General features: G+C 42.3%; 1 protein-coding gene across 2 annotated transcripts in view; it reads right to left on the minus strand.

Moving 5' to 3' along the window:
* rhbdf1a (rhomboid 5 homolog 1a (Drosophila)) overlaps nt 1-19,429 on the minus strand; it is a 28,542-nt gene that overhangs the window by 7,809 nt on the left and 1,304 nt on the right. The window contains exons 2-4 of one of the 2 annotated variants that reach the window (XM_069148787.1): nt 2,143-2,287; nt 1,874-2,013; nt 1,336-1,443 (exon numbers count right to left, since the gene is read on the minus strand). In XM_069148787.1, coding sequence (XP_069004888.1) covers nt 1,336-1,443; nt 1,874-2,013; nt 2,143-2,259 — 365 coding nt within the window. In that variant the 5' untranslated portion in view covers nt 2,260-2,287. The remainder of the gene's footprint in view (nt 1-1,335; nt 1,444-1,873; nt 2,014-2,142; nt 2,288-19,429) is intronic. The other variant, XM_069148788.1, reaches the window with a different exon arrangement.

Raw genomic sequence — 19,429 nt, forward strand, 5'->3', positions numbered from 1 at the left:
TAATCTTAGCTGACACCAGCAGACAGCAAATCCAATTAACACAGACAATGAGGATGTTTTTTTTTAAAGTTTTATTTGTGTCCTGCTCCACTCGACAGATTGGCACATTCCTTCAAGCCTTGATGTATACGTGCAATCATGTTGTTCAAGCTGAGGCCTAATAAGTACCAGAGCAAACAATGTTACTGCCCCCTGAGGCCAGGAAGTGGAAGTGGAAACATTCTTCAAAGGAAAGCTCAGGCGAGCTATAGCTGTTTCTTCACTAATTACCAGCTGCAGAGTAAGTCCGGTTCTATTTATCTAGCACCAGCTCCGTTCACGGCTTCTTTCACAGAATAAGTTTCAGTTTGCCTGACTCTCTGCTCTTAAAACAGCTGACATTTTAGCATACAACGTGCTTTCCTTTGCAGCAGTGCTCTCACTCTCCTTGGTTTCTTCGAGCATAAAACTGTCATTGCTCAGCCTTATCTAATCTGTAGTGGAATCAATTTACTTAAGCTATAACACTTGTTAAAGTTTGGGGCACACCTCTAACAAAGAGGAAGAAAAGTATTACATCAGATTAAATAAAACAAATGAATCAGTCAATTATCAGAAGCTGTGACTTCTCCAGTAAATTGATCTGCATCTTCTACTTCAAAGGGATAAATAGGACAACAACTTGGTATACTTGAGAATGTATATCAACCTGTAATCTTCAAACAATGGATAAATTAGATGATTGATAATAACAGGTTTTGATTAAAATTAAGAAAATAAACAAAAAGACCTCTCAGGAATTGAGGGTTAATAAATATTCTCAATTAGACCAAGCTGTTGTGTTTACTTTGTAGAACATGGGAATCGTTTTAATTAAAAAGATATGGTGTGGGAGTCTTATATTGTGTTTTCGCTAACGAGCAACATTCAGAAACAACAACATCATTGTGTGTTCTGTTTGACAGTTGTGTCGGGATATGAGTGACCCCTCAGTCATTACTGTTAGACTGAATTAACACGAGTTTGTAACCGGAAAATGATAGTGTTTGGTTTCAGGTCCTCTTATGACTCATCTAAAAAAGAAATGTGTGGCGATGACATTTCTCACAGATGAGCAGCCAGTGATGGAAAGAGAAACAGTTCTTGGAAATCTTGGGATATGGATCTCATATGCAAATTGTTTTATTTCAGTCAGCTTGGTGAATATTAAACAAAAGCCTAAAGCTGCAATGACACTTTCAGGCAAAATGATATAATAATTAACTTGAAATGAGTCCATGCAGTCAATTTAAATAAATTAGTACACATCTGGCCTTCATCCTGACCCGAACACTGGTGAGGCACTTCCTACCATACCTGAGCAGAGTTCTGGAGAGCGAATGGTGTTTCCTGGTGCTGCGCCGAGCAGCCCGCTGCCCCTTAATGGGCACCGTGTTAATCCGCTCAAAGTGCACCCTCCTGCTGCTGTGACCAGGCAGAGCAGGGACAAGAAGGAAGGAAGAGAAAAAAGAGAAGAGACAACAACAGGCGGTGAAAAGGAAAAGTGCAGCTGGACAGTGCTGAAGCCGTCATGCACAGAGCAAAGCAGACTGTTAGGAAAAGGTTTACATTTAGATTTACAAAATTTGGAAAGTTTTTACCAGGCAGATGACATCAAGATGTTAATCAGGTCTTGAAATTTGGAAAAAGTTAAGGAAAGACAAACACTCTAATTATCAGGGAAAGTTTTTTTACATGCTTTGGGACAAGAGGTGCCAGGAGCACTTCATTTAACGATATTAAGTTGCTCATATTATAATCTTAACGCTTGATGTTGCGATAGGAATTAATCTACATATATATACACACATATGATGTCAGTATATAAATCTGGTGTGTTGCTTGCTGCCTTTACCTCTTAATGGTCTGAGTGATGGATGACTGACGCTGTAAAACAGGCCGCCGGGTGTCGAAGAGGTCACGGGGTGGGGACTGGAGGTGAGAGGTCTCTACTGGCATGCTGATACTGCGCAGGAACCCCTGCCTCTTCACCGGCTGCACAGGAAATCGACACGTCAGAAAAGTGTAAAACACAAGTCATAACATAAATGACACAAGGTCACAAACAGTGATAAGAGAGGGCAATCAGTGGGAAAGAAAAAAAAAAAAAAAAAAAAAAAGCACCTGAACAAAAGTGGGAGGCTCGTCAAGTGACATCTGAGTCGTGGGAATGTCCAGTCGAAGCCAGGGAGGTTTTTTCCTCTGCAGGCTGCTGGTGCTTTCCCGCCGTGGTTCAGCCATGTTCCCTGTCCCACCCCAGGCCTGCCAGCTGCACAGACACAGAAGGAGCAGACGACATTATTATAACAAGCCTCAATGAATTAAATGCAATGTTACCATAAAATCACATTCTGAATTTTTTTCTTCTGCTGTAAACACAATGGTCACAAGGATTTTTGTGTTGCATGATTGTATCACAAGAGGGTGCTAAGGACCCTGATTGCATTCAAACATGGGCGTTCACGTTTCTGTTCATTAGAGAGTAAAGGGGAAACCGCTGAGAATACTCTCCAGCTGTTTATCCCCTCCCCAAAACGGATTTGAGGAAAAAAAAAAAAAAGCAGTAAATATTTGTGCTGGAGAGAAAGAGGAAGTTTGAAGTCTTCAACTTAATCCCTTAATTCTACAGTTAAAATCAATCTTAATCCCTCTTTGTGGTTAAAAGTAGCTCTGCTTTTAGCAGACATCTATCAGAGACTAATGACTGTGTGTGCATTCCCATGATGAGGCCTGCGGACCACAGGAGGTGCACAGTAAAGCTCGGCATCAGACAGCCTGCAGCCTTGTTATCACCAGCCCTTCATTTTACTGCCCCACCACCCAGCCTCACTTCTCCAGGTTTGTTTCCTGTCATTTTCTTAATTCCCATTACTCCATGGAAAACTGAACTCCTTTACCCCTGAATGGTACACATTTGCACTTCAAATGATGCAGCAGTTTCCATCCAAAAAAGATTTGTACACGTTAACCATCAGTTAACCAACCTTTCACCTTCAATTAAGAGAAATAAAATAACGACTGCAAAGTGTAAACTTGCGAAAGAGGGCGTTTCCTCAGCTATGGAGCTGTTACAAAACCAAATTAATTTGAAAAATCCCTTTCTTGTACTCATACTAGTTCTGTTTCAGCGTCTCATGAAGCTAAAGATGCGTTACAAGCTCATCGTCACAAACTCAAGTCACATCGGGGGTTTGGAGCTTTTAGGAGTCACACCGGGTCACGTCATAACTTCCCGTTACAGCTCCAACTCCTTAAAAACAAAAGTCGATGTGACCACATCTGCTTCGCATTGCAATTTTAATGCACCACAGGCTTCTGTTTTAGCCCAAGTGATGATGGGAAGTGTTGTCAGTGGATCTCAGCAGAGACGGAGGAAAAACCTCAGTGAGGGCTGCAGAGGTCATCGGCAGTGTGTTAACATTTAAACACGGTCTGAGTCTGCCTGACAGATACTTCTCAATTCACGATTTCATAGCAGGACATTGGTGTAGTTACTATATCGAATACTAACATTGAAATAGAAAAACAATAGACAGTATGTTTATAACTCAAACTATATGCACAGTAGGTTGTTATAGTCGGGCTCCATTGTTCATTCACTGTCTGTCTGGAAGGTTTTGGCCTGGTGCACCTATAAGGTATTTATCCTGAATGTTGTTTGACCTCCAGTGACATTGTCTGAACGGTGATACCAGATTAGCGGAGCAGGCTAGACTAAAGCCGGCTGGTGCAGAGTCAGAAACTCCCAAGGGTAAGAAACGGAGAGAGATGTGAGGGTGAGCAGGCAGCACGCAAACCACCACTTTTAAATCAATTCTCCCTGTTTGGTCCAAATATTTGGTGTCAACGTGGCTTTACTCATGATTTATTTTGCACTATTAAAAAACAACAACAACAAAAAAAACATTGTAAAGTCATCTGCATGTAAATCCACAGATTTCATCTCTCTCCTGGACCAGCTACTAGTAGCAGAGAAATGCAAAATGTGAAACCAGTATCTCAGCCTGTGCAGGACTCACAGTTGCAACAACAGCCCTAGCTCTGGCCCCAGGCTGGAATACCCAACATTTAATTACTTTTGCCATTCGTTCAAACAGCAGGGCTTCTGATATAGAGCAGATCAGTGAGGGTGGGAGGGTGGGGGGTGGGGGGGGGGGGGGGGGGGGAGCATCCGCTTCACGGTTGCAGATTGGAACAGACCGGGACTGAACTGAAAGCAGCCAGCAAGGGAAGCTAATTCTCTTTCATGCTTAACATTGTTTGATTGCTCAGGCTTTGGCTCCTCCTGCTTTAACTGTGTTTGCTCTGAATGCTGCGTTGATGGCGCTCTACCTTCAGAGAACTAAAGAAGAAGGGTCGGGTGGAAGCAAACTCAACCGACTTTTTTGTTGTTCTTGCACTGAGCTTCTCCTCCTGCTCTCTGCCTACTGTCTCCCACTCATCTCATCCCTATTTGCATGTGGTCTGTGTAACACTGATTGCCATTTACGGGCAATTATATCTTCATAGTTTATTTCATATCTTACCTGCTAGCCAAATTAATCCCACACGTATTGATTTAAAAACAGTTCAAATGAAGAAAATGAAGTGAGAAGGTAGATGACAGTGGGACTGGAGCAATTAGTTAGCATCTAATCTTCACTAAGCAACAAGAACTTTATCCTACTTGTGCAAAAAATACGCAAAGACTGCAAAAATAGTCTTGCAGAAGGTGCTAGAAAAACTTGATGCTGCAGCATTAATGCAGCTATTGTCATGGTTTCCATTAGTCTGCTGATCGGTGGGCGACTGGTCACAGCCCAAGGTAAACCTTCAACGTTCGACAGACAGCCAAGCTCCTTCACATCCTGTCTCCATCTTTCTCTCTCATCCCCCTCCAAAGTCAACACGGCAGTTGAACTGGCATGAATGCGCGACTCGTGTCTTGAGGAGGATTTTAGCTGGAACAGTTGCACACTCATTGCTCCGATGCGAGTACGACAGCCACCGACGCATTTCTCACTGCAAATTACGAATCGCTGCACGGAGAAGGTCGCGCTCAAGGCTGGTCTGGAAAAAATGGGACTTTACGGAGCAGGAAGTCTTTCAGGATTAGATATCCTTGAGGGAAAAAGAGTTGAACTCTGTCTCTGGCAGTTCTCCAGACTGGAGCATTAACTCCTCCTTGACAGTGATGTTATCTGTTCATGGTTCACGTTTGACAGTAAAAGAAAATCAATCTTAAAGGCATCAGTGCAAGGCTACTCAAACTATTAAATCTGTCCATTGCTTGGAAAATGCACCACAATGTCTTATCTCACTCTCAAGGTGACTGGGCTTTTTTTTTTTTTCTGTTTGGGATGGTGTATGGCAACAATCTGAAGCGTGTAATAGTTTCCCACATTGTTTACATTCCCAGCGCTGATTCGAGGCTCACATACTTTAGACCACCGTGATTTAATCTGGTCGCTAAAAAGGATTTGTTTTGACTTCAAGATTCACATCTAAAGAGGGGAAAACATACACATCAAGAACTTCACAAGACTGGCTTCCTGCCCTCATTTGGTTCATGTAAGAAACCAACATTTCCCACTCACTCATGAGAAACATTACAACCCTCCATGGATTGTTTTTCATTCTGCAGCTGACACCGCCTCTCCGGGACACAATAGGCAGAAGAAGATAGACGGGTCAACAAAACACAGAAGACAAGCTGACATCTCTGCAGGTGCAGGGACGTCCAACGGGCCATAATGACTGGAGCTGACAGGCATAACCAGCACTCTCTTTCTCTGTCTGGGGAGCCGCAATCTATTGCATTACGTTCTGCATACAAACTCAAGCCCAATGAAGTTGTCAATGGCTCACTGGATGGAGACGCTTCGTGTGGACGGCGACTGTGCTACTTTTTTTTTTGTTCACTGCGTACAATGTAGCTAGTTTGCTCTTAAGTTTCAAATATGAGCAAGAGGCTTGCAAGAGAGCATTGCCCTCCTATTTCACATTCATCATGAATAAAATAGTAATCTGGCTGCGGCCTCGTTTATATTGGATGTCATCTTTTTTACAGATGTTTTGTTTAAAATCTTCAGTCCCTCCTAGTCGTGAAGAGAAAATCATGGAGGTTTTTTTTTTCTTCTACTAAACACATTCTCTAAGTGCATGTGACCTCACCTTATCAGCTGTTTTAGAAAAATAATTAACGAATAAAACATTTCTGAGATAGTAAGTCCTGAGATATATTTGTATTCTCTTGGATTCTTCTCTATGCAGGACCATTTATAATCTCAGCGCATGCCATACCCACATTCCACAAGATCGCTGGCAGAGACTGAACCAGGCTGAAATGGCAGAGCCGGAAACCACATGAAGACTAACCATTATGGATAGGAGCTGGCTGGTTTCCGGGTACTTTGTGTACTCGACTGCTGTGTGTTACTCTGCAGGAGGCGGGTGAGCTGCAGCCACACTGAGGGTGGCTGAGAAAGCTGTGTCATTGAGGCTGACAGAGCCTGAGGTGGCTCCGTGGCCAAGTAGGGCCCTGCTCATTCCCAGCAGGGACTGTGCAGGCAGAGTGGACGGTTAGAAAGGAAGAAAGGGCTGCCAAGCATGCACAGGCAGGATGGATGACCTTGTTAATCTGAGTAGTGAGGAGTCAGGATAGCTCATTTCTAAGAGCTGTGGTGCTTCCTGGCCTCAGGGCTTCGTTCCTCCTTTCGTTCTCTTTCTCTTCCTACATGGGGCTGCTGCTTTCTTTCGTCCACTAGAGGCCAACTTTCAAATTAATACAGTTGCATTACTTGGAACATTTTTGTATCTTTGTCTTTGCAAGCTTTTCAATACTGAGAGATGTTCTGAGTAATCTCTGCAGGTTCCAGACAGATTACAGAAACACTGAAAACTTTGTGTTAGAAACAGGTTATGTTAGGTTTTCCTCATTCTCTAACAGTTAGTCATCCACTATAAATGTTCCTAATATCCATTGTTTCTTATGTCTCCCTCCAAGCTGGAGGCAAAGCTCGACACTGAAAACAATGGAGGGAAACTGGGCTATTCAGGCAGTTACTCTCCCCAAGTTATTCTGTCACTGGTATAACTATTCATATGGTGCTATTTGTAATATAAATAAACACAAAGTAAATCAGACATTTTTCTCAACATCTGACACACTTAATGCCTCCATTTGGAAACCAGCCTTCTACAGTAGCTAGTAGTTCCCTAAAAGGGAATTTCCAATGATGAGCAGAAATTCTGCAACTCTGCACTTCACACCAACAGGCGACCTCAACATAAATCATTTGCACTTAATAACACTGCAGGCATGCATGTTGTGTAGCTCCTACATGCACATGAGGCCCATAATTTGCACAACACAAAGTTTTTGATTTTTATATAGCACATTGTGCCTCCGACTGGGAGAAATTATGAAGTTGACAAAACTACAAACCTACTGATGTTTAATTTGGGTGAGGAGAACAGAAACCAATGCTAAAAATAAACGTGTTGTACTGCAGCGCCAACATTAATGTCAGGTGACTTCACCAGTTGTGGAAGTTGATTTAGATACAGAGTTTCAAGTGTGATATGACCAAGGGAGCAATTAGAGCATTTCTGTAATGTGTCACCTCTTTTCCGGCCGCTCTATGAAAGCAGTGTGACTCTACTCTTCCACACAGCAATTAAAAGTGAGCTGTGGTCCACAGTCCCGGCTTAAAGCCTCTTTTTACACATTTTACAGGGAAGAAAATACTCTACAAAAAACACACAGGCCTGAGAATGAAGTGCAACTAGGCACCAGTAAAAGCTGCAGTCATCTGAATTGACCCTAGTGACATGTGACAGGCTGTCACACCAAACCAGCCCTTACGACATTAAAAAAATACACACAGAGACAGCAGAAATATCCGTCGCAGCTGACCCTGAGATCAAGTGTCACAGCTCGCTGAGGGGCCGGCAGGCATGGTGGGCGGGCAAGGCTGCTGTGATTGGCAAGGTAGATGGCGGGCATGCATGACAGGCCCAGCGGAGAAGGGTGGAGCAGCTCATGCCTTTTTCAATGTTTCTCCTAGATCTTTAAACTCAGGCTATCAGCACCTGCTCTGATTTCCTTTTTTTTTTTTTTTAAACAAAGCAGACCTTTTAGTCACAATGGTTTCATTATGGAGTGACAGGTTTGTATCGAGTCCAATGCCAGGCTCCCTTACTGTCATTACAGTGTTTACTAAATGACAGGAGCGAGAGCCAGAGCTATGAATAGCTTTTAAAAGTATAAATGGCCTGCTAACAGGGGGCTGTGTGCACGCGGTATATTCATAGAACTCAATTGTAAGTGAACGTCTGGATGAAACTAAAATAAAAAACATCCTGCTCCAGATCTCTGTGCAGTCGGGCCGTTTTCTGACAAAAGCAAACATGACTGCGCCCCTCAAAAGCTGTGCACATCAAGCTAGTTTTATAGAACTGGATGTGTCCGATTATCTCTCCAGCACCAGCAGAAGTTATGTCTGTGTTCGCAATCACACAGCCTGCAACCTTCTCCCGTCTTCTATAAAGCCTTATATATTGTTGGGTTACAGACACTGAAACCAAGTTTCCAGTGCGGCAGCAAACGGGACTTCTTCCCTTTTAAATCAAAGCATAGCATTCGTTTCTTTGTTTTTGTACCGTTCTCCCTTCACTTGCAGCTTGTTTGTGCCGTCTTCTTCATCTGCTCTCAGGATAAAAAAAAATTAAAAAAACATGTATAGTTTTACATCCGGACCAATACATCACTCTGAAAACAGAATTCATGTAAGCAGCAGCAGGAGCCAGAAAATTGTGCTCTGTTATTTTATCAGCACAAAGACCGAGCCTTTCACCGTGCAGCAATATCCTGCACAGGAAATCAATATGAAGGAGAGGTGAGACATAATATAAACACACATATATAACGACTTTAATTTGTAATCTGTTTAATATCAACCAAAGTTTTCTTTCTTTTTGCTGCAAAGATGAAACATCATGACACGTGCCAAATTCCACATGAATTATTTAGTCGTTCTGCACAGGTACATTATTTACAACATACTGGAGCTGCTGTGCATTTACAGGTATCTGCGCAAGTGTGCCGAGGCTACTCAGCTCGGGCCTCTCTTTTCTCAGTATTGTTAACAAAGCCTGTTTTAGCTCACATCAGCAGATAGCAGAGGCCTGTCTTCACATGGCTGGAAAAATACGGCTCACTTGGTGAATCTGTGTAATGCCTTAGTGCAGAGCTGTGTTTTTGCCTGTAATCTTCAGGAAGCAGCTGACAGTTAAAACTCCCTCACCACAGGCTAAATATACTAAGACAACTACATATGGTTTCATACAATAACAAAAGGTTGTGTGTTGACTCTGTGGCCACTTCAGATCAGGTACCACCCTGTATGTGTATGTGTAATGTGTTCACAGTGTTCACCGTTTTGGGAGCAACTGATAAGCAGGTAGTTTTTAGGAGTCTGGCTGCCAGATGTGAAACCTTCAGTGTTTGTTTGCAGTGGAAGCTTATCATATACTTATTGAATCTCCAGCCTACGAGGAAGCTCGCTGCCAGCCACAAGGTGGGAAAATCCCGCAGCTCCTGCAGAACTCCGCTCCGTGGCGTAGAGAGTAAGTGCCAGTGCGGACAAAATGTGTGTTGAGAGCAGGTAAAGAAATTCAACAAGACTGTGATACTTCAGAGGACCTGACCCGACCAGAGGTAGCTGTTTAAAGCTAACCGGAATATCAAATATTATGAAAGAAATGTCATGCAGATTAAATAAAAGAGACATAAAATTATGTCATTATGTGTAAATAATGAAATAAATATAATTGAATTTAAAGTGTTTTTCTAAGCAGTTGTACAATTTTACCGACAGTGGCAGTCTCATAAACCTCAAATACTTTTTCAAACCATGGAAATACTTTTGTTTCCATATTAAATTTCCAAATTACACAAATGTTGTCAAAGCTCATCAAAAATCATGTGCGGTGTAAATGTCAAAGATCTTTATTTGCACTCGGCTGCATCGACTGTCTGACACGGTTTCATTGTCTTGCTCACCTCTTAAACCTGACCTGATCTGATGCAACATCTTAAATTTATAGCTTCAAAAGAGAGGTCATTTTAGACAATAAAGGGAAGTAAGTCACTTTTGTCCCGAAAGCCAGGCCTCCCAAACGTGTCCTAAGACTCCATACAAGCATCCTATTGTCTGCAGAAGGTTTGACATTCTCTTGTTAAGTGAGTAAGAGGAGAATCTCAGAGACAGCGTGCCCTAACAACATGTGATTCCCATCTAAATAGTTTCCAGCATGATATCAGCCTGAATCAAGCCCACAATAGGCTTCATTGTATGGGCCTATGTGGACTGGGTTGAACAAGGGTCATTGTACAGCCTGATCATAGTCAAATAAAGTGATGGCAAGTTTTCATTACTCCATCAATGGAAACGGCGCACTAAGCAAATTCCCAGCTGGGATAATTACTCAGTGTGAGGCACAAGACGAGTTAACTCCATTATGCTTCAGCAGAGACATCGTATAGATGGTGGCCTATGGGAAGCTATATCCACATTAAGCTTGTCAAATCATAATAACAGCAAAGAAAAAAAAAAAAGGGACCGCAGGCTGTCGGGCTCAGTCATGCTGTCACGACTGGCTATCTTTACTACCTAATCAATCAACAGGATTAAAAATACTTCACAAAGGGCAGCCATCAGCTCTGCCACCTCACATCCTTTGTGGCAGACCACCAGCATGGAGAGGTCAGATTACTGCTTGTTTTACTGAGGAGCGCTGGAAGGAAGGAAATGCTGAGCAGATGAGGGGGTGACACAGGGAATGAAGGCAGGAAACACGCCGACCGTATGCATTCTGTGTGTCCGGTCCACATAACCACGGAAACAACATACATTTTGCAAACATGCACTGGAACGCATGTGTAAACATACACATCCCATCCATGACCACGATAAAGCGTACGTCACTGCATGCCAAAAATAATAGGCCTCTTTTGAACCGGGCCCACCGCCCACTCCGCCCCAGCAGGGCATGAGATCTCAGCGCAGTGTAACATCGAAGCTGACGCGTCTATTGAAGAGAGCAGATGAAGTGTGGCCTGTAGCAGTGGGACAAAGGGAATTAGCTGTATTAGCGTGGATTCAAGCAGAGAGGATAGAATAGATGGTGTCTCATCCTCAATGACACAGAGCTTCAGTCATGTTGGGGTTTAGGGGAGTTTTCAAAGGTGATAAAAACTGTTTTAGAAATTTTTTTTTATTATTATTTTTTTTTTTAATAAAATCACGACTTTGACAGTTAGCTTCCGAGAGAGAAAAGTAATCCAAGAAGCATCACAAGAACTTTAGAGTTAGAAATTAAACAAGGGCGCAGATTTTTGTTCTCAAAATTGGTCAAAGTGGACCGAGCAATTTTGGAAAACTCCTCTTGAGCTCTTTCCTTTTATCTAATTGCTCAAAAGCTGTCGACCTGCCACGTCCACTGCTGCTGTTAAATCTTTCTAAAAGCACACTAAAGTGAGAGAGGAGGCGCACCCATACCAAGGATGTGAAATAAAAAATTTAAAAAATGTCATCCAAGATTCAAAAATGTACAGTGCATTTGTCTTGATATGCATGAAAATCACAACATGTTAAGGACAGCTTAGATAGTCATGAACATAGGTTATTAATCATTCAATGTAATATTTAAATGTTTGACTAAATTATTCTCTTCAGTTTGTAAATTATTCTACTCTATTAGTAATTGCATTCAATGCCTCAATAATTTTATCATAGACTGACTCAATCATCACAGCAAAGTCTAATTAAGGTTTTTACTCATTCAATCTTTTAAACGTTTCATTGCTGAAATCAGTAAAAAGCTTCGGATGAACGCAACGTTTACATGCAATTTAAAAAAATGTGTCCTTGAAAGATTGGCAGGCCTTTAACAGCGCAGTATACTGCGTATTGATTGGCTGCATTGATTACTACCGCAGCAGGCTGTGAATATATGCGCACATGTGGCAGGGAGACTGTGGGAATGTGTGTCTACAGGACGCATGTGCAGGTGTGTGCAGTCTGACAGTGAAGATGAAAGCAGTAACCTCCCTCTGCACCAAAACACATCATAGTCACATATCGCTGTCACAGTGTTGGGCTGATAGCACAAACTTCATTCTCTACAGGTAGGAGGATTTCATTTTATTTTATTTTTTTGTGGAGGTAACGGCCGCAAAGACCTATTTAATCTTCAGGTTCCCCTCTGGATCCTCGGAGGGAGGGGAAGACGTTTTGGCTGCACACACAACAACTAGGTCATTTTAATAAAGCTCCCATATTTGAATCTCTTTCATCTGGTACACAGGAAAATATCCGGATGAAAGAAAAGCAGAAGAGGCATCATTAAAACGAGCCATACAAAGTTATTTAACCCACAGATAAGTGCTTATTCACAGCTGCAGTGTGTGCTCTGGTTCACACACTGCTGCACGTGGTGGGAAGAACACACACATCATTTACACATACATAAACTACAACCCTCTGCTTTAACTACTGTGTTAAAAAAAAAAAAAAGAGTAAAATTAATTGTACAGAGTGCTTATGATGTCTTGAGATTTTCAACCGACAGGAAGAATCTGTGGGTCTGACTGTTAAACTCTGTCACTGTGGTGGGACACAAATGTGGGTCACAAGACGTTTTGGCACAGGCAGTGAACAGTGTAGAATTGGGGAGCAATGACTCAGAAAAAATGAGATTTGGGTCTCTGTGTCAAAACAAGTGACAATGGTGTCATTTTGTATGACTGGTATTCAAGGACGGTTCTCAGAAAAAACTTTAGGAGAGTCCTTAACATTCACAGATCATAAAAACGGACTTGAATAACACAAAATCCACAATATTTGTGTCACAAAACTTGATCCAGAGAATAAAAATAGTGATTTTTACATGGAATTTAATCAAATTTTGCTCAACAACTTTCACCTTGAAAATTAAATTACTCAATTTCACTTCTTTTACACTTCTATTTATCGTTACACTCTTTGACGCGAAACTAACCTTTTCTATGTATCTCTGCAAAAGTGCAATCAACATGAAGAGGATAGAGTGCTGCTTTCATATCATTCAGAGTGTTATGTTGAAGAGTATTTTAAGAGAGTCACTTCTGCTCAATGATCAATGTAATTTACAACCTAATTTCCAAGATTTTCAATTAAGCCCTCCACTGCTGTGTTTTACTCAAGAGATGATAATTCAATGAATTTAGCCACTAATTGGTTGCTCTGAGGACTTGAGGGGACACCCACAGAGGGGAAGCCCGGAGGGGAAGCCATGCTCTCTGAACTGGGGTCAGAGCGATGTAAAAGTAAAGATGAAGGAGGGGAGGACGGAGGAAGAATGAAGCCATCCGGCTGGAGCCAACAGATCTGTGGAAAACTCCTGACAAAAGCACAGGAAAAGTGGGAACGGCTGGGGCAGGTCCTCTGGGACAGTCACAGGCCCAGTGAGGGGAAGGCCTCCTCACTCCTGATGTAACTGAAAAAAACACACTGACTCTTTGTCCATGCAGCTAAAGTCACTTTTTCCCAGCAGGTCACAGAGTAAACACGTAAAGGGACGTTTGCATGGTCTGTTTAAGGTTTGACAAACCAGACAAATACTGTCATGCAAGAGTGGCAGATCATGAGGAAATATAATATCAGTAAGGAGACAATATGTCTGCTTCAGTTAAGAGAAGTGAGACTATTAAAAAAAAAATTGTCATTGGGTGTACAAACTCTGACTGGCTCCAGGAATAAATGACTTCTCAATTTCCTTACTGTTTAATGTTTGCTTTTGCCTCTGTCTGAGTGAATATATTTCACCACAAATTAGGCTTTGAGCGTGATGCCTTCACTATAACTGGGCGTGATCAACTGGGCACCATAAAAGAGAGACTTTACATCATTTTCCGTGGCACACGGCGTTACAAGCTCAGTCAGTAATGAAAGGAAAAGTTGGCACCGGAGTGAAGAGAAGCAGAGGAAGTGAGGATTAGGTACTTTCAAACTCGCAAACAGTGACTGGCAGGATGCCACATCACTCCCGAGACTGACATGCATCAAAACCAATTCCCAGGACTTAACTAACGTCTAATTTTCTACAAATTTATATCTTAAAAGATGCACCATTGGTGAGTTTGGGTGACTCTTCAGCACTGAAATTTTAACCGAACTGGCTCAAAGAAAGAATTCAAAGAAAAGAGCATTAACACTCACTAAGATCCACCTCTTCTAAAAAAAAAAAGAAAAAAAAAAGAAAAGCAGTCACAGGAGTCCAAAACACACCCTGATTTCTGGGAAAGCTTCTGGAGTGAGTTTGGTGCATGGTATGTGATATTGGTGGGACTGCTGAAACTCTCCAGATAGATCTGTTTGTGCACTTCCATTCAGGGAACTGGAGTTTAGCAGTCTGGTACACAATGAGGATTCACGGCCCCTGTGTGTGACGACTGGCCGTGCCAAAGATAGAGGGACGGTAGTGGGGCGGGGGGGGCGGCGGGGGGGTTCAGTAGAGCGGGCCAGGGGGAAGGCTATCCTATTTAAAACAGCGTTCTCATCGCTGCTGTAACAGTGCTGGGATATACTGATACTGTATCAGTCAGGGTGTCCCTAGAGCTGAACCTCTGGCCTGACAATGAGCTGAGGAAAAGTAAACAGACATTTTACGGTGCTGTCACTATAATGGATGTGGAACAGTAACAGCCAAAGAAAGCATGAAATATTCTGAATTTTACATTCTGGTTTGTCTAACAGTTCTGTAATTAAACTTTTAAAGGTGTTATTGATCTGATAATGTATTCATGATAACAGTTTATAAAAAAAAAAAAATTTGGTTTGTCAGATTTTGACAAATGTGTTAAACTGGTACACATCCTCCTCTCGGACCAGCCTTGTATTACCAGACCCAAAATCACTTCATGAATAAACGGGTCTGGGCACGCCCCATTGAGGATTGTTATTTGTTGTTGCATCCTACTGGGCGTAGACCACAAGATCATTTTGAAACTATCGGAGCAGCATTTTACTAATTGGTGTTGACCACCACATGATGCAAGCTGTGCACCAAAACTGACCAAGTTGTACACAATAGAGGCCCTGCGCCAATAAGAGCAGAGTGCAAAACCATGTTGGTACATTCCTCAATATTTGCTAGCGTTGCTAAAACTGTTCGTATCACTTCATCGAGGTTTACCAGCACCTACATTGTTCAGACTGCCAGCCCAAATCCATTTTTTGCCAAATCCAGATTGTATTCGGATACATTTTTTGTAAGTCTGGACAATAAAAAAAAAATGTTTTAAATGAAAAGACATTTTTTGATTTTCTTAGGCAAAAAATTGGATCAAAACCACATTTGGAGGTGATTTGAAATGTGATTCCAATCGGATTTCTACAGATGTGTTTCAGTCTGGAGGCTCTGTTGGCCCAGATTGGATTTCTTACGTCACTTGCAGCGTGACAAACGATGACGGCATCATTTTCAGAGTGACAGACCGAGCAGAATCAATGCTACCACTAGCAGAGCTATCGGAGAGTGTCGATTTTGGCGCTATGGAGGACAACTACAGCTACAATCCATGGACAGACGGCCAAAAAAATTGTCTGCTGGCATTTTGCCTCCGCGTGAGAAAACTGCATCACCAACGCAGCTACGCGTACATTGTTACCACAGCAACCCACGCAGAAAGGTTGGTGATGTCTGCACGCACCAAATCCAACCCGCTCACTTGCAAATAACAGAGTGGACAGTCTGTCCTAAAGATGTGATCTGAGAAACAAATCCGATTAGCCTACAGTCTGAAAACACCATAGTTCTTTCAATCATTATACTGCTTGATTCCCAATAGAAAGTTAGAAAATGATACCACAGTATTGATAGCATTCATTACAAACATAAGCCCGTTTCTAACAAGGAGACTGCTCTGGTTTTTCACAAGTTGACCATCCAGTGGCACAACTGTAATTTAAGACCGTGTGAGCTACGAGACTGTCAAAAGTTTTTACCCAGGTAAAAGTTTGCAGTTGCAACATACCTGGTGTATATATTTCTGTCTCGAGGCATCGGGTAAAGATATTTATTGGGCTATCTGCAGACACACCTCTGAGAGCTCTTCATACTCGAGAGAGGAGGATCAAAGGTCAAGGAGCTATCGCTGCTTTTCTATAAACGCAGGGCTTCTGGGAAAAAAACACACAGCCCTGAAAATGAGCTTTGCCCTGAGGTTAACCAGCCTCAGACACCAGGCCAGAGAGAACACAAGCTATGAGACCAGAAACCCCGTAACTACCAATCCCAAATTAGATGTTCTGATCTCTGCTACAGTCTGCTGTTGACTTCAACCAAATAACTGTGAGAGATTGCATTTTCAATTCAGCGACATCTACGACTTCTTCTTCTTCTCCAAACCTATGCATCAAAAGGTTTCTAGTAAATTCTGAATGCCACTTCACGTATGTCTGTCTGGCTCATGACAGATGAGGTGCTGACTGAGAGAAGGGCAGGGTGGCATGCTGGCAGATGGAGGCCTTGGAGGCTTAGAAGTAGAACTGAAATAGCCCTGCTGCTGCATTACAGCATTACATCACATCTGACTTCATCGTCATGGCTGCCGCTGCATCATGAAACCACCAAGGTGTCATGGGACAGCTGGATCACACCATCACGCAGTCAACACGGGGAAGCACTATGTCATCTTACAGCCTTTTTTTTTTTCCATTCAAACAAGGAACCATAAGATGATGATCTGTACAAGCGGCAAACACTTCCTGTATGATTCAAATTAGCGCACGACAACTCATACATGTTGTTTTGTTTATTCCTCTAATAACAAGGCAGGATGTGTCTTCATATTCCAAAGGCACTAGAGACGCAGCGCGGTTTCTATTTTTCCACAAATAATTTGACACACTGGAAAAAAAAAAAAAATCACTGTTCTTACTTGACAACTTCATCAAACCCACATCAAAGCCACGAAGGTAGGAGCTGAGCGAGCACCAGTGAGGATGAGATCAAACACCGCCTGTGAGCTCTCTCAACGTCAAACATACCTGACATGCTTTTAAGCTAATGTCTGTTTGAGCTCTGTTGTAGGAACAGTTGTAGCCAATATATTTAGCAGGAATGCGTGCGTATTGTTTGTGAAGTAGCAGAACGAGTTGGTTAACATGTTTGACCTCTGGAAGGTAGTGCTGTCGTGCCACACATTCGCAAATCAACCCGGGAGACGGATTGTAACTGTAACAATTTTCAGACAAGGCAGACACTGATGGAGACAACAGATTCATGAAGGTCTGAGAGAAATGTGTGACGTGTCAGTCATCACTATCAGTTTTATCTGGTTTGAGTAGGGCCCAGGGTGCAGAAGTAGCAGTGGTAGTGGGGGACAGGAAACTGACTAAAGACTATGCATCTTCATGTAATTTTGGACTACTATCATTACAATACGTATTTAAAAATGCCATAAAAAATAATAATCACCAAACACTGGTAAAACGAAGCTTATAGTGAAGCTATAGTGGCCCAGGTGCTGTAAAAACAACACTTGAGTGCTGCACTTAAGTGTTATTATAACAAATACCATTATGGTGGGAAAAACCCTGCACTATGTCCTCAATGCCACACACTCACAGGGAGAAGGTGAATCATTATAAATAGGTTTGAATTTTGTCAAAGGGAGAGTAAAATAAGGCATAAACCTTCTGTATTCATAGAGTAAAGGCAAAAGTGTTTCAAACTATTGTTGCGATATTTACTTCAAAATAAAAAAAAAAGTAAGTGGAAGGAGTTGGAATTAAGAGCTACAGAATAAAAAATATTAGTTGATAACGCTGTTTTAAAAAGTGGTTAAGGGGAAAGTTATTCAGAAATCAGCATCCTATCTGGTTTAACAGAAAGTGAACAGTTATGATACTTAAATAACATAACCATGTAGAGTAATAATATAATCCTAAATGATATATATCAATATTATGCATTTAATAGTGAACTCCATTAAGAATATATATCCATTATAATAATAATAATTATCGATGGGCAGGGAGATTTAACAGAGTAGCTACTTGCTATTTCAGCATTCTTGAAGCATATAATCAGAGCAAAAATACTACCTGCTCCAAAATAAATGTAAACTTGGCGTTGCCGAGTTATGTGGATTCTCAAGTTAACAAGTTTTTAATTTGTGATACAGATGTGTTTGTTGGTGTAACAGCCTAAGGTTATTTAGAGAAGCATGTGTTCTGCACACATGGAACTGCTCAGTCCGGTGACGCTCACTTGGTCTGAGCTCAGAGACAGCTCTGTCCAGACAGACTGAAGAAAATGACCAACAATCACACGGAGTACACCCAAGTTCGGGAATATAATGCTCCTTCCAGGAAATCCAGAGCTGCTTTGTTGTCCCTCTGCATCACCAGAGCATCAAATCTACAGAGAGCCCATTGTGGGCTAAATAACTGAGACTTGCTTGAAGATATATCTTGAACTGATTACAGGCCACATATAAAAAAAAAACATCACTATGGTGCCAGTGCATAGGGCAGCATGCTGTGAGACGTATGGGAAGAAACATGTATTGAAAAATGGAGGTCAATGAGGGTTGATAACACGACCGCTGAGCGTAAAATCCAGGCCTGTAGCTCTTTTGAACGTAACACCATGAAGCAGTCGCACAGGACTGAGCACTTGGCCAGACTGACAGACAGACAGACAGATACCGCGCCATGAGTCATGCAGGCATGACTACAGTGTGGCCCTCTCAGCAGCCCTCTGAAAAACTCACATACCAGGCAGTCAACAAAGGCCGGCCTGGATGGACGACCTGCGAGAGCAGAGCTGTTCCCAGCCCAGTGTCCCATCACTCACATTAACATCCAAACACACACACTGGGAATATTCTCTCCGGGGTCTAGTCGGACCAGAGGACGAGCATGACTGCTACTATCACACATCAGGGGCTTGCTTTATTGGTGTGATTACATCACCCTGAGCTATGACACCCCTCCCTCCCCCCTCTCCTCCCACCCCATGTGATAAGGTTTCAGGAACACTGGGCACACAAACCAGGCCATGTGCTCCTATGTCCTGTCTGCCAAAATAACTCAGCAGTTTCTAATACAGTACGTCTACAGTTTCACTTCAGTCTGCCCAGGTATTGTAGGACAGTGGTGTGCGTAACCTTTCCGATGTCAACAAGATTGCAGTTTGTTAATATGCCAGCTGTTTGTGCTGCCACCTTTCCGGAGCTCTGGACCTCCGATGAGTAAAATCTAGACATTTAGATGACCGCTCCACACGTGATATTTTGTGGAATTTGTGCCCTTTTGTGAGCTTCTGCCATGAGTCACGTTGAGTCACAGTGTGTTGGTGCCTCATGAAAGCCGCAACT

The sequence above is a fragment of the Embiotoca jacksoni genome, unplaced genomic scaffold (assembly GCF_022577435.1).
Source record: "Embiotoca jacksoni isolate LCO1_2020_lvr unplaced genomic scaffold, fEmbJac1.0.p SCAF_15, whole genome shotgun sequence".
Lineage (NCBI taxonomy): Eukaryota > Metazoa > Chordata > Actinopteri > Embiotocidae > Embiotoca > Embiotoca jacksoni.